The sequence below is a fragment of the Centropristis striata genome, chromosome 22 (genome assembly GCF_030273125.1).
Source record: "Centropristis striata isolate RG_2023a ecotype Rhode Island chromosome 22, C.striata_1.0, whole genome shotgun sequence".
NCBI lineage: Eukaryota > Metazoa > Chordata > Actinopteri > Perciformes > Serranidae > Centropristis > Centropristis striata.
The window spans coordinates 20717218-20731960 of NC_081538.1; the positions used below are offsets into that span (position 1 = coordinate 20717218).

A 14743-nucleotide genomic window follows, 5' to 3' on the forward strand; every position below is an offset into this window, starting at 1 on the left:
CTGACTGATTGTGTTTTGCCTCTTCAGACTTTGTTCTAGTGATGACACCATGTTCCCACATCTCAGTAATTACTTTGCTGATACAGTGTTATCATAACTGATAAAAACAATGGCTCCAACTATGAAAAAGACCCAAGATGTAATAAACTGGAATCAGCCTAAATGCCACCATGTCTGAGCTCTCAGCTATGCAGTTTGAATAATAGTTGCATTGTGGCTCAGCTTACCTGCACAATATCCAGCACCATTCCAGCTGATACAGTTCCAAAACCAGCTAACAGGAAAGGCAGCAAGATCTGCAGCGCCATGGCCAGTGGTGACTCCTTAGGCATATTCTGCGCAGTAGACCCCAGCCCTTCCTCCTCATCCTCTTCCTCCTCCTCATCTGCCTCCTCCCCGGAGAGCCTCCTCTCAGCCAGCATGGGCTCAGTTTCAGAGTAGCCTCCATCTCCACAGTCAGATAAAGTCACAGAGGACCGAGAGGCCCGGTCCAGGAGCCGTCGGCCTTCTATGTGTGATGTCTCTTGTCTGTAGCCATTCTGAAGCGGACTGACTTCAGGCTTAGCTCCGAGGTCCACCATGGCGAGCCGCTCTTCCTGTAGCTTGGTATAACCGGTGGGAACCATGGTCTGGAACACAGAGGAGATCCGGCCAGAGGAAACAGGTTTGAGAGAGAGAGCACTCCACCCGCCACCTGCTCCGCTCATACGCACCGTCAGGCTAGAGCCCAGGGAATCCCCTATAGCTCCTCCCAGACTCTGGATACTCATGATGTGGTGTAGGCCTGCAGAGTCTCATCTCCAGTCATCCAGTCTGAGAGCAGTGTAAAAATGATATACAGTAAAAGTGGTTTAGACTGGCTCAGGTGCACCATCCATGTTGGAAATCAGCTTCAGGGACTCATCAGTCTGAGGAAAATACACAAGGAAATATAACAGAGGAGAGAATAGCTGAGAGAGCAGGCAGTCTGAAGCAATATTTAAGTTTATATTATACTGACACGGAACAGCTGAGTCACTTCTTATAAAGAGGAACAAAAACCTGCATTATTGGAAACGAGAGAACCAAGGCTCTTAATGTGTCACAGCTGTTTTCCAACGACAAAGTCAGCTTTGAAGAAACCTGTGCAACTTTACATCAACAGGAGAGACAGGAGTTTGAATTAAAAGTGCCCACATCATTACAGTAGCTACAGGTTGTTTTAAACCTTTAAGACACTGCATCTTCAAAATAGTTTTTGGTCTCCCGTCACTGTCACAATTCTGTTCTGGACAAATTTTGTGAAAGTGAGAGAGTCATGCAGCATGAATCGCAAATCCTGTTGAACAGGTTTTAGTTATTGTACGACTGAAAACTAGCATAGTTGAAGCAGAAGGTCAAAAACCTTTAAGACTAAGAGTTATTAAATTATAAGCTGTATGCCTCACTGTGTGGAAGTGACTTGGATCATTTATTTATGTGTCATAGCTAGTTTACACTGCATTTTAGGAACGATCTTCCTCTCACCAACATTTTTTGGAGCTCCCCGAAAAAAGCCAGATCAGAGTCAAATCGGCATTGGCTTGGCTCTCATTCCTAGAGGCGACGGTTATGATGTGTGAACTGTTCAAAGACACAAGCCGAGGGGCTCGCCGACACATTCCAGATGTCTCGCATGCTAAATCTGTCAGCGAATCTGTCTAACTGCAGCCAATGAGAGCACAAGATACGGGTTGAGATGAAGAACACCATGGTGGTGGTGGTGGTGGTGGTGGTGGTTGTGGTTGTGGTGTGTGTGTGTGTGTGTGTGTGTGTGGCAGAGAGCAGAGCCAGTTTATGTTTGAGAGAGAAGCAAGAGATAAAGAAAAGGTGGAGGACTATTGTACATATGGTTTTGACTTTAAAAAGTCATAAGATGATTAAAATGCTGCTTTAGCTTAAATAAAATGTAACAAATGAATACATCAATTTAAAATAATACATTGTGCTCTACACTCTACAAATAATAGGATGTACAAGTCAATTTAAATGCAGCAAAAGCTGCTCAAAACTAATAGTAATTTAAAAAAAAAATGACTATAAAATGTATATGGTATATAAATCTCTAAATAAATTGAATAGATCGGATCCATTGTCACCTATACCTGATTTAGCTATTTGAGCTATTATTAGGGCTGTCCATATCGCCCAATTTCCGATTTCAATAGCGATATCGGTTGATCCCTATTTAGAACGCCCGCACCCTCACTTGAAGTGGCCCTCAGTACAACTACATGCATTTGAGCATGAAATCTTAAAAGTGTAGTATAAAAACGCACAAAATTACTTCTTGCCATTAATGTTGGTTTGCTGTTCTTGCATTGAAAAAAAAGGAAGCACAGTAAGTGTTATACATGCATTTGAGCATGAAATATGTTAAGTTACTGCACTGTAAACATTTTAAAAATTGCAGTTTCATCATATCTGGTTAAGTGCACGGTCCTATATGTGGCCCTGTGGTAGTGTCCATGAAAAATTGTGGCCCCCTCCAGCCTTGAAGTTGTCCATCCCTGCTATAGGTCATAGTGTGGACATCTTTTTATCTGTAATACATCATTATTCAGGCCTTTTATATTACCTGTCTGTCTCAATGTCTTCTAACGTTGCTACTTTGGCAGCGCGTTTGTTCAACGTCTTCTTACAGAACAAGCTTTTTATTTTTTTCCGTTTACGTTGATAAAAACAAAACTATTTGCTAACGTTAGCTGTGGATATTTGTTTATGTTAGCTAAGACTGTGCTATGTTAGCTAGCTGGGAAGCAATCAAAACAGTAGGAACCACGGCTCCCTACTTGCTTATGCGCAGGAGAATGCAGTTGCCGATGTTATCCGGTACATAAAAGAATAGCAAATGACTTATCCAAGTCGTCACCGTATTTTTATAACCTTCCATAAGTTACCTTTCTGTGACGGAGACATTTATCCAGGAGAAGAGATGGAATGGGAGTCTTCTTTCTTGACAGTCAGCCGAAGGCAGCCAGAGAGCCGCGTCACAGCGAAAAGTGCCAGCAAAGCTCGTTTACATCAGAAAGATGAACTACTCCGTTTGAAAAGGAGTGGGTGCAGAGGCCGGCTCTACGCGGGCCGAGCCCCTTAAATAAATGTCTTGCCCCCTCAAATCAAAATTTTAGAAGTTGAGAAAGCAAATTTTAATATACTCACAAAATGAATATACATTACAATTTGACAAAATTATCTGCAATATCGGAAAAATCCGCCGAAAAAGGGATACACGATACACAATTGTTGGTTGAAATCTGGTTGAAGGGTGTTTTATTTTATTCATTTATTTTATTTTTATTTTTCAGAAATTGCCACCTTATTGTGGTCAGGGGGTTTGCATGCCTCAGTGCCCTTAAGACCTTAAACCAGCGGGAGCTTAGTCTTCAGGTGGGACACCTGGACAGGTCTGAAGGTAGCGGCCTGACAAAGTGCAATCCACTTCTCCAGGTTGGGGGGGGGGGCACATAGAACAATGAAGAAAGCATTGTTGCTATAAGCACAGAAAGAAAAGTGTCAGAGCATGATGTGTCAACATGATGCCCCCTTCACATTTCTGACTGCCCCCTCATATATGCCTGCCTAGAACCGGCCCTGGTGGGTGCAATCTGCACCACAGTCTGTGATCCACACTGGCGCATAGAACTGAATAGATACTGTTTGATTGATTCACAGCAAGGACATGAATTAATGCGAACGGAACATAGTTAAAAGCTTAATGGCAAAATATACAGCTTGTGCAAAATTGGGTTGAGTTTTCCCTTGCATGTAATCATTACAAATTGTATTCACTTTATTTTTGTAGCAAAAGTTTATAGCAGTTTATGACTATATCAAATAAGACAAGCTCTCGGTAAAGACAAATAACTAGAAAATTTCTAAATAAATTTTGAGTGTGCATGTCTCTTGCCTGTGACTCTCACCCATACATTAGACTACAATTCAAACTGTTGCCGCCTGAAATATAAGTCTGACAGTTTTAGCAGACGAATGTGAGTGAGAAGATGAATTTTCCTACGTTTCTATGTATAGATTATTTCTGTAGAGTAGCATCTGCAGCCTCAAGTGCAGTTTCCAAATGTATTTTTTTGACAAATTTTCTCTCCCTCTACACGCTAGTGGTGACGTCATCCACTCTAGCCTCTCCATAGGATAACATTGGGGAGATTTTTTGGCCTGTTTTTTTCTGAATAATTTGAAAAACATTTGCCGAAACCCTTAGAAAAGTCATAGCACACACAAAAACACGGAAGAAACGGAAAAATAAAATCTAGGATTAAGCCTGGTGAATAGTATATAGTGTGCTTTTTCAAGCACACTCAATAAATACAAAGATAATTCATGATGATGTACAAAATTATCATTATTTGGGTCAATTCCGTCTTACGGGTTTAGGGGAGGCCAAAAGCAAGTCAGAGTGGGACATCTTGCTACACATACAAGCTTTAAAGTCAGAACAAAAAGTGCCACACAGATATTTTGATTGTAGTGCGCAGGCGCAGGGTACACCTTGCTGCTATAGGAGTTGTCCAGCTTCATATCATTAAGACATGGATGAAATTTTGCTTTCAGAGGTGTTTTTTTTTTATAAAACTCAAACTCTTTCAGTTCACTATGTTTTCTAGTAGTTATTCTAGTTTTCTATTGTTACTTTTAAGTTTACTGTTCCCTTTTTTGGTTTGACCTAACAATCATCATTTTTTTATGATACGGTTATAGAGGAAAACTATTTATATTACTATTACTAAACTATAATTAAACAAAATGAAACAGGCTTCAGCTTGAGCGGCCGTTTTCCGCTTGGTCCTAGTGCCTGACTCTTCTCTATTGGACGGTAAAAACTGCAGGGGACAAAAACGGTCTTTTGTGATCTTAAGTGCAGGGGACATGTCCCCCGTGTCCCCCCTAAAATTACGACCGTGTATTAAGATAATCGGTTTATTACATTTTCCGATATGGCCCCATCGAAATGGAGATATTTTACGATGCTGTAATACGTGCATATCAGCGTGTATTACCTACTACCAACTTCACAGTGTAATTTCCCAAAGTATTCCGAAACAGTAGAGGGCGCTATATGAATCATTGCTTCATAATTTATTTCGTACCTTCCACCCGGATGTTGCTTTCACTAGTGATACACATGTCGATGCAAACACAGTCGTGTCGCCTCTAAAATGGAATTAAACACCAAGAAAACGAGTTCCCAGGCTCTGCTGTCATGTGGGAACGGAGAAGGTTTGACTGTTTTTATTAGAGGATAGAGTTGGAAAGAAAATGCTGCGAGTTTGAGAAAGAAAAACACAGTGTTTAGCTACGATACACTAAAATGTTAGCTCACTAACGTTACAGCTTCTTTAAGTTGGTTTACTAATTCAATTAATATGTTCATGGGTCAATGACGTGATCTAACCATAGACTGTATAAATAACTAACCCAGTGTCAGTTGGTGTAACCAGTAATTTTCCCCCCATAAAAATCTGATTATATACAGGAAAGTAAATGTGAACTAAAATGAGAAAAAAATACAATCCACGTTTATATTTCAACGCTATGGTTTATAACAAATTTTACATAATTTGTCAAAACTTTAGAAAAAAAATGGTGGTTTTTAGAATATGTTCTGCTCAATATTGACAAAATGTGTAAATGTAGAAATACTAAAAAAATAAATGCATTTGATGTTTTTTAGAATGAAGTAATTATATGCATAAATCCACTTAAATACAAGGTAGGTGGATTAAGTATTTAATATTATTTTTTGTGATCAATTTTTTATTGTTTTTTCTATTTAGTTCAAAACAAACAAACAAGCAGGTGTTGCAAGCATCCATTGGGCAATAATAGCAACAGCAACAATGAAGATACGCAATGGTAGTGTAGCTTAACAAACAAAAAATAAATTAATAACAATGGCAATACTACCAACCAAACATATCAACAATATTGAGTTGAAAAATAAAAAAAGCGAAAAAAATAATAATAATAATGAAAAATAAATAGACAACCCCCCTCCCACCCCCCAAATTTCTTTCAAAATTATTTTTTATTGGATTTTCCTTGGATGCATAATTATATCAGCTGTCAGAGCACACATCAGTTTATCCAATACATCCATAGACTAGGCAAGTACAAAATAAATGAAAACACCAAAGTAATAGTCAAAAAATACAAAAATAAAACAAATAGAAAAAACAAATAAATGAATGAAGATAAACGTATAAGAGAAAATTATAAAATAAATAAATACATAATAATAATAATAATAATAATAAAAATTGAAGTTTCAAGGGGTCCACAGGCATTAATATTATAAGTATTTAATATTTATAATTTTTTTGTGGTTACACCATTTGACATCTTGCCAACCCTTATTAGTCACTGACCCTTATAATGACACCTTCGTGCTGGTATTACTGCGTGTCCGTATTGGGTTTTTCACAACTACTGTATACATTCTACGTCAGCGAAGGTTCACAGACTTATCTCTTCCATTAGGCTAAAAGTTTAATGTTTTGTCTCTGGAAATGTTTTGTCAACTATACTATCCTACCAAGCCTAACTGCAGTAACTACATTTTTGGTCAAAATTGAGTTATAACTAAAAGTGAACTCCTTGATGTCTGTTCTATCTTGTGACAAAGCTTTACATTTCAATTTTGCTTTATTTCAGAGAAAAAATGATATAAAAAACACAAAATCCAACTAAAAATCAAGCAGTAATTGTCACGGCCTGCTTTGGATAATATTCTAATTTAAACATAAAAATAATATAAATTATAAGTTTATTTGAAAGGGAAATTATTATCTACATAGTAATAAAGTAAAAAAGTGAGATAATATTATATTAAGACTAAAATATAACATTACTTTATAATATTAAGTCTAAAAGACACAAATCTTTGAATAGTGGTATAATTAAATCAATTTGAAAATGTTTATTCACTGAAAACAAAATATAAAAGCTGAAAGAAGACAACAACATTATAGTTACTCCCCTCTGGTTGTGCATTCATATTAGAACCTTTTACAGCGATACAAAACCAGAGTGCAGTAACTACATTTTTAGGGTCAAAGGTCAAATAAATCATCATGATTTTTTAGCATAAAAATGACATCATCAATACATGTAGAATTAAGTGTAATATCACTTATCTACATATAACCCATTTGGCTGGCCAGTTAAAACATGTTAAAAAAAAACTTTAAAGCAGTTTTTCTCAGTTTTACCTTTTGCGTAGTTACTGCAGTTTGACAATGTAGGGCAGTATAGTATTAATAAAGAATTATAATTTAATTCCAAAGTGAAACGGTTTACTTTTCTGTTAGCACAGTTTCCTGCAATAAACTTGTTGTTACTGTAACAATTACAACAATGTTCTGTACAGTGGATTATTAATGTTAATTAAATAAAAAATAATCTTAAATTGGACAAGACTATATGATATGGGTTGAATCATCATCAGGATATTAAGTTACTGTTGCAATTTTTGGTGTTGATACCATTTGTTACATAAATCTGGTGCTACATTGTATGATTTTTTACCACTTGAGAATTTATTAAATTTGTCAAAAAAATAGTTGAATCTCTTAAGGAACGCCATAGACGAATCCATGCTGTGATTCCTGCAAAAATTGCATGTTTGAAAATAGGCTTGTCAGTTTTCCCCTCACCAAAATTCAGCTTAATTTTGGAGCATAATTCATGACATTGAATGTACCAATGGATGTTTTAGGACCGCTAGTTTCATATGATAACAATTATTAAAACTGAGCCCACTATAGCCAATTCGTTTTCAGGAAAAAAACTTTCAGCTGCCAGTATACTAAGGAGTTTTAATAAAGATATTTACTGATAACACAATATATCTTTGCAAAATAAATCTAAAATTATTCAATTAATATTCCACTGATGCGTATTCTATGAGAGAAATCTCCACGTCATACAAGAACCTAAAAAGCAGAGTTTTTAATGGCCGCTTGCTCGTTATAATGAATTTGTCAAAACATCATACATGGTTTAGCTGAAATTGAGGAAACAATATTCTAATCAATGTGACAGGTACAGCTGCAGAGTTTATGGTATTGATTTTAAAAGAAATTGTCATTATGTTGTAGTCTGCACACCACTCAGCATTCACACTGTTGTAAAAATGCTACTTGGTTGGAAAACTTTGAACCAGAACCAGAATGTTACTCTATTGTGACTCTGTACTGCCTTTTCTCAACACTTGACATCAAATTATGTATTTTGACTTGATCCTTTCACTGAAGAGAAACTGGTACTATTAAAACTTGTGTGCTTGTTTGTTGCGCTGCTAGGTTTCAGTGAGAAACTTCGCCTCAAGCCAACAGCTGGCAGACCGCTCCAGACAGAGAGGGTCCCGAGAAGCAGTGGTGAGACCAAACATCAGTTCCCTGCATGCTGTTTTTCTATTAGTGTCTGTTCAGATATTATTAGGATATTAGTTGTTTGCAGTAAAACTAAGAACAAACACCCTTTGACCCAGAGGTAAGATGATGATGTGCGTTTTGTTTTGTTGTGCCTCAGTGTTTGAGCGGCTGCAGAGCTTCCTGCCTCAGATGGCCGAGGCCAACGAGAAGCTGAAGCAGCAGATGGATGAAGCTCCTGCTGGACACTTCGACATTGAGAGTGTGGAGGAGGCAGAGAGGGTCATAGAGATGGTGAGTGTCTGTCTGCTTCCTCTCAATGAGAAAACCTCCAACATGAAATGTACATTTAAACATTAACCATCTGAGCACCATGCAGTTTCTTTGTTGTTTGTTCGTGCCACATTTTACTCATTGTGGCCTCATTTTTCACTGCACTATACACTCACCAGCTATTTCCTAGGTACACCTGTTGTAACAAACCACTTTTTGGTTTTGTGAAAGGCTGTTTCTCGTTTTGTCCACTAGAGGGCAGCTTGTGTTTGTTGTATGGGTTAAATCTTAAAAAGTCCTTAAAAGTGTGTTTAAAATACATTCTAACATGATTTGGGTATAAAAATATTATTCATGATTTAAGTTCATGGTAAAAATGCAATTCATCTGTTTTTTATGTGCCTATTGTTCGTTTTTGAGCTAATGTTAGTAATGAGCTTTTGTTTTGAAGGATCGCCAACTCTCTTCCTACTTCCTGGCGGTATTGTGTCTTACGGTAAAACCAAGCAATTGCAACGGTACAAGCTGACAGTAAAGGCAGTAAAGGCAGTAAAAGCTAAAGTAAACAAAGGAAAATAAAGCCGTGACGGTAACACAATAATAAAACGGCGAAGGCTGACTGTAATAGCAACCCCCCGAGGAGGCACAAGTTCACAAGTTGTATGGAAATAAACATTGTGAAAACCATCAGTCGGGTCCACCATCTTTCGGAGGGTATGCTACGCCTGTGTAAATGCTCGTTAAGGCAAATATGTAGTCAGCCAATCACATGGCAGCAACTCAATGCATTTAGGCTTGAAGTTGAAAGCAGCATCAGAATGAGGAAGAAAGATGACTTAAGTGACTTTGAACGTGGCATGGTTGTTGGTGCCAGACGTGCTGGTCTCAAACTACTTGGATTTTCATTAGGGTTTACAGAGAATGGTCGGAATAGAAAATCAAAAAGGTGTTTTATATTTAAGTTCCCTGTTAAGGGCCAACCTTCAATTTTGTAAATTCCTGGTTTATTCCTGTTTATTCCCATGGAAAATTTTTGCAACCCTAGTTGAGACCAGACCTGCATGACAATACTTCAATTAAATTAAGAAAATCCCTCTTCCTTTACAAGTGTACCATAAGCAATGGCTTTCATGGAGTGCGTGTGAAGGGGAGGGAAAACAGACAAAAACATTAACAAATTAAATTAAACAATTAAACAATTATTAAACAAATTATTAAAAAAATAGAAATGCTTATACTTATCCAATCCAGTTGATCGAGTCATGAAATATCCTACTCTTGTCCTCAGGATGTAGCGCTGGTGGAGCTCAGCGGGTCAGACAGCGACTCCGAAGAGGAAGAGGAGGCTTCAGACTCTGAGGAGGACACGGAGTCTGAGGAGGAAAACGAGGTCACAGAACAAAACCTCAAACTACCTGGAGGTAAAAGCACGAAGAAAAAAGCCAACATCCAGGTCCTTGATCAACAAGGAGTGTAGAAATGTGGCCTCAAAGACTTTTGGGCTGGATATTGTGATTCTTTCACCTCTGAGGTAATGCGGGTTAAATAGACCAGTGACTGACTGTCCTCAGTCTGCCTCAGATGTGGAGGGAGTTTAACCCACTGCACAGAGACAGAGAACAGGAAGCTCCTGTGTGGAGGGATGCAAATCTTCCTAATCCCTATGGGAACAGTAAATATCATTTTGTACATTTGGTGGTTATAGCTGCAAAAGTGCCTTTGGAGTCTGTCCATCAGCTGAGCTCTCATTGTACATGAAGTGTTTTGGTGTGACACTGTGAATCACCTTGTTTTTGGCCATTTCATGAGCTTCTACACAGTCAATTTAACCTCCAAACTATTTGTGCTTTCATGTGATATTCTGGAGAAGGACGGGTTACCAGGGAAGTTTCATGAGGTAAATGGCAATGACAATAAAGCCCCGTACACATAGCCTGCTACATCCACTTGTATTGATTCTTCTAGGATGTTCGCAGATAATGACTAAATGTCATGTTGTTTGGTTCTGATATGTCAGAAAGTTTAAATCTTTTGCTCATAGCGTTGCAAAGTATATTTGATTTGTACAGCCCGATTCATAAAAAAGTTGTGATGCTGTCTAAAACGTTAATAAAAAGAAGTTGGATCATTTGCTTAATCATTTTTGACATATGTTAAATTCAATATCTGTTCAAATGAAAATGTAGAAAGGCCTCATACTTAATCTTTAAACTGCTAACTTTTTTATTGTAAATATACAGCCATATTTTTGGCTATATGAACAGTATGCAGTGGTGGAAAAAGTATTCAGATCCTTTACGTAAGTAAAAGTACTAATACCACACTGTAGGATTACTCCACTACAAGTAAATGTCCTGCATTCAAAACTAGATAAATAGTAAAAGAACTTGTTATGCAGAATGGCCCCACTCAGATTATTTATAATGCAAATATATTATTACTTTACTTGTATTGATGCATTTATGTAAGCAGCATTGTCATTTTGTAACGGCTGGGCTCATTTTAACTACTTAATATACTGTTATGAGGTTAAGTTTAATCAAATGTTTGATCATTTTAAATTGATTTTGTTTTTTATGTTAAATCTCGAACTAAAAAGTAACTAAAGCTGGCCACTAAATGTAGTGGGGCAAAAAGTACAATCTTTACCTCAAAATGTAGTGGAGTAGAAGTACAAAGTTACATAAAATGGAACTATTCAAGTAAAGTACCTCAAAATTGTACTGTAAAGTACAGTACTTGAGTAAATGTAGTTACATTCCACCACTGACAGTATGTATACAGCTTTACCAGTTTAGTCTTTTCTTTTTTGAGTTTATTTACAGAACGCCATGAAGTTGATAAGGTAAACAAAGTACAGTATTTAATAAATGTCAAAAATCGATAGCACCATATCGCATTCTGATGTATTTACTTTTTACCCAGTGTCCCAACCTTTTTTGGAGTCATGGTTGTACAACTGATGTTTTCTCTTTAACCTGCACAATCTTGTTTGAAATGATAAATATCAATATTTTGATACTTGTGCCTCTTTGAAAAAAAGTTACTTATCGCTGAAAATTACTTAATTTTGTGGGTATAACTTGAAAAGGCTTATTCATGATCCAGATAACTGAATAATTTGTTTGTATTACATGCATTTGTATTGTGCTCAATAAACACAGGCAATTAAAAGTATCTTATTATGAATGAAATAACCTAGTTAAATCCTTGCTTTATGTTTGTCCAATAATTACAGGGAGTCAACTATTTTGGTCCAGCAGATCAGGTGGTCCCTGTTCTCCACCTGTTTCCTTCTGTTGCTTCTGGTCTGGTTATATCCATAGAGTTATATCACATCAACTCGAGTGTAAAACATTTCTTTTTTCTCCTGAGCCACAGTCCATAACTCAGGGAACAAAGCATTCACAACCTTGGTTAAAGCAGTCTAAGCCACTTGAGACTGGCTGCAGAAGGGAGCAAGTTAGATTGACCCTCATGTTAAAATGATCGATTTCACAGTAGAAATAAACGTGTTTACAGCCTGGTTCAAACTCAAAAGCTGTTTTTATGTCTGGAAATACTATGTCCCCCTAAGACAACTTGGAAAGCTGCCTAAAGCTGCCACTGGCCCTTACAAGGTGATTTCAGTGTACTTTACAGGGTTAAGACCATAGTTGGGGATAATCAAGTAAGGTTCCACCGAGATTTGAACTCGGATCACTGGATTATTTATTTACAATAGCCTATATTACATGCTATTTAGAATATGTCTTCCTCATTTCCTCTAACCACAGCTGTTTGGTGAGTGTATCAAACGCAGGGCAATACACTCTGCCACGGTACTGGCTGTGTCCAGTGTCAACAGTGTGGAACTGGACACACCTTTTGCCTCCACTGTTTCTTCACTGGGCCTCGGTGGAGATCACAGAGTCTAATAGAAATGTTCTCCACCAACCGACAGCAGTTAGGCCACTGAGCAGGTGCACTACTTGCACCGGGTGGTGCTCTCCACACCAGGAGTTTGTGAGGGCTTTTACTGTGTCATAATTATACATCTACATAATCAAAATTGAACACATGCACACTTACCATATCTCCATCTTCAGCCTGCATATCCACTCCAGCCTCAGCGGACAAAGTAGAGGGCATGATGGATGCACCAGAGGCCATGGAAGACGTGCCAGGAGGTATGACTGCAGGAAATGGTAAGAAAAATCACAACAAGATTATTTTTAATAGATATCACAGCATAATACAATTTAGTTAGTTTAAATTTTCACTGCAAAAAAACTATTATAATCATGATGATGCGACATTTGTTGGGGTCTGTACCAAATGAGCATGCTTTCTTACATCTGAGGAACAAAATTTGTAGCTCAGGCATCTCTGCAGCACTGAGCTACATCATTTTAATGCTGTTTTGTCATTGCACTTGGTCATATTGGAGAAGAAAATAAACTTTAACAAACCTGTCAGCCAGCCACTATAGGAGCCTTCTTGATACTTTATATCAACTTTATATTAATTTGAGGACGCACTATTATTATTTACCGTTTTTCTTATTTATCGTTTTTCTTCTCACCGTTCCATCTGTTATTTCCTGTCACTACCTTTCAAAATTAAAGCACCCGTTTCATACTGGACGGCACCTTTTCAATAATAAAAGCATCACAACATTGTAAAACACCTAAAAAAAATTACAAACATGAAAAATAAGCTATATAATACGAAAACACCAATAGGAACCTTGCTAATCGTCATTTACAGGTGTGTTTTAATTTTAAAATAAATTGAAAAGAGATATAGTGATTGGAGTATTTACTACTTTTTACTGCTATATTTGTTTTACATAACATGCATTCTTATCAGTAGCAGCTCAAAACCAGATAAGTTACTGTATTTTATAAAGCAATTAAATTAATATTGAGCAGAATTTAGTTCATAGTTTTGGTCTGGCCCCTGCAACCTTCGTGGTATTGGTCTTGTGGCCCTGTGTGAAAATGAATTGCCCACCCCTGATCTATATGATGCCTGGTCATACCTTCAATCTGTTAAACCACAGGTAACAACCCTTTGTGTGATTAAAAAAAAAATTGGTTTGCTTCTTTCCACAATCTTGTACCAAGAAATTCCACTAGAGGGCAGGAAAGACCAGTGAACGTGAAAAGCTCTGACTGAACTCTGCTGAGTTAATTAAATGCTGAACTAAGCAAACAATCCCATAAACAGTTTGAGGAAGCTCACATATACGTATTGCACATTTGATGACATTAACTGATTTGAGTTTAAAAAATAAAAAAAGGTTATGCTAAGATGTAAATAAGTTAGGATGTGTCCTGAACATATTTACTTTATTGTTGGTTGAAACAGGTTGAAATAAAGTTTGTAAATAAAATTCAATGTCTGTAAACACCTCGGTCTGTAAATGTAAACACACACTGTTGTGTGAATACCAGTTCACCAGTGACAAAAAGCAGATGTAACACAAATTTAAAAATTATTACATTCATATGTAGTTATAGTTATTTATTGCATGAAATTAACCGTATTATCCCTGAAGAAATTGGAGCCAATGAAGATTTTTTTTTTTACCAATTATTTATAAGTATTGGTATTTGTACATATAATATATTATTTATTTGTGCTTCATTAAGAAATATTAAGATGTATTGGCTAAAACTACTTACATGTGGTTTTTAACCTTTTTAAGGCAACTCATGACCAAAAACATGATATATAATTTTCTTTTTTTTTGTCATTATTATTGGTCAATTTTAGTAAAATATACAAAATTAGGCCTCTTTTCAAGACAAAAAAGTAATAAAACCTGAATTTTTTTAATAGTTAAAGTGAAATAATAATTTCTTGATGGGAATGCACAGAGTAGGTTATGTCCACTTTTAGTGAAACTTATGTTTTGAAAGCATTGTTCATTTTTGGATGTCAGCAAAAATTAAAAAAAGAATCACACCTGTGGTGCTCAGGGGTCAAAAATGACCCCATGACATTAGACTGGTTTAGGACATTTAGAAAAAATGTATTACCAACTCTTTTTTTTTTTTTGCTATTAAGACAACTCA

The 14743-nt window shown here is 36.8% G+C and overlaps 2 protein-coding genes across 3 annotated transcripts in view; one reads left to right on the forward strand and one right to left on the reverse strand.

Moving 5' to 3' along the window:
- slc41a2b (solute carrier family 41 member 2b) overlaps positions 1-3014 on the reverse strand; it is a 53094-nt gene extending 50080 nt beyond the window's left edge. The window contains exons 1-2 of one of the 2 annotated variants that reach the window (XM_059325829.1): positions 2919-3014; positions 228-908 (exon numbers count right to left, since the gene is read on the reverse strand). In XM_059325829.1, the coding sequence (XP_059181812.1) occupies positions 228-770 (543 nt within the window). In that variant the 5' untranslated portion in view covers positions 771-908; positions 2919-3014. The remainder of the gene's footprint in view (positions 1-227; positions 909-2918) is intronic. The other variant, XM_059325830.1, reaches the window with a different exon arrangement.
- A 2117-nt stretch (positions 3015-5131) lies between these two features.
- Positions 5132-11033, forward strand: nopchap1 (NOP protein chaperone 1). The gene is made up of 4 exons (XM_059326350.1): positions 5132-5256; positions 8340-8414; positions 8569-8702; positions 9970-11033. The coding sequence occupies exons 1-4, from the start codon at positions 5196-5198 to the stop codon at positions 10156-10158; spliced, it is 459 nt and encodes a 152-aa protein (XP_059182333.1). The 5' UTR covers positions 5132-5195; the 3' UTR covers positions 10159-11033.
- Positions 11034-14743: the final 3710 nt, after the last annotated feature.

What these genes read in the sequence shown, in the direction of transcription:
- nopchap1 (XM_059326350.1), top strand. Translation starts at nt 5,196, where the DNA reads ATGGAATTAAACACCAAGAAAACGAGTTCCCAGGCTCTGCTGTCATGT. An exon ending in GTCATGTGGGAACGGAGAAG is followed by an intron (nt 5,257 to 8,339) that starts GTTTGACTGTTT and finishes TTGCGCTGCTAG; the next exon opens with GTTTCAGTGAGAAACTTCGC. An exon ending in GAGGGTCCCGAGAAGCAGTG is followed by an intron (nt 8,415 to 8,568) that starts GTGAGACCAAAC and finishes GTTGTGCCTCAG; the next exon opens with TGTTTGAGCGGCTGCAGAGC.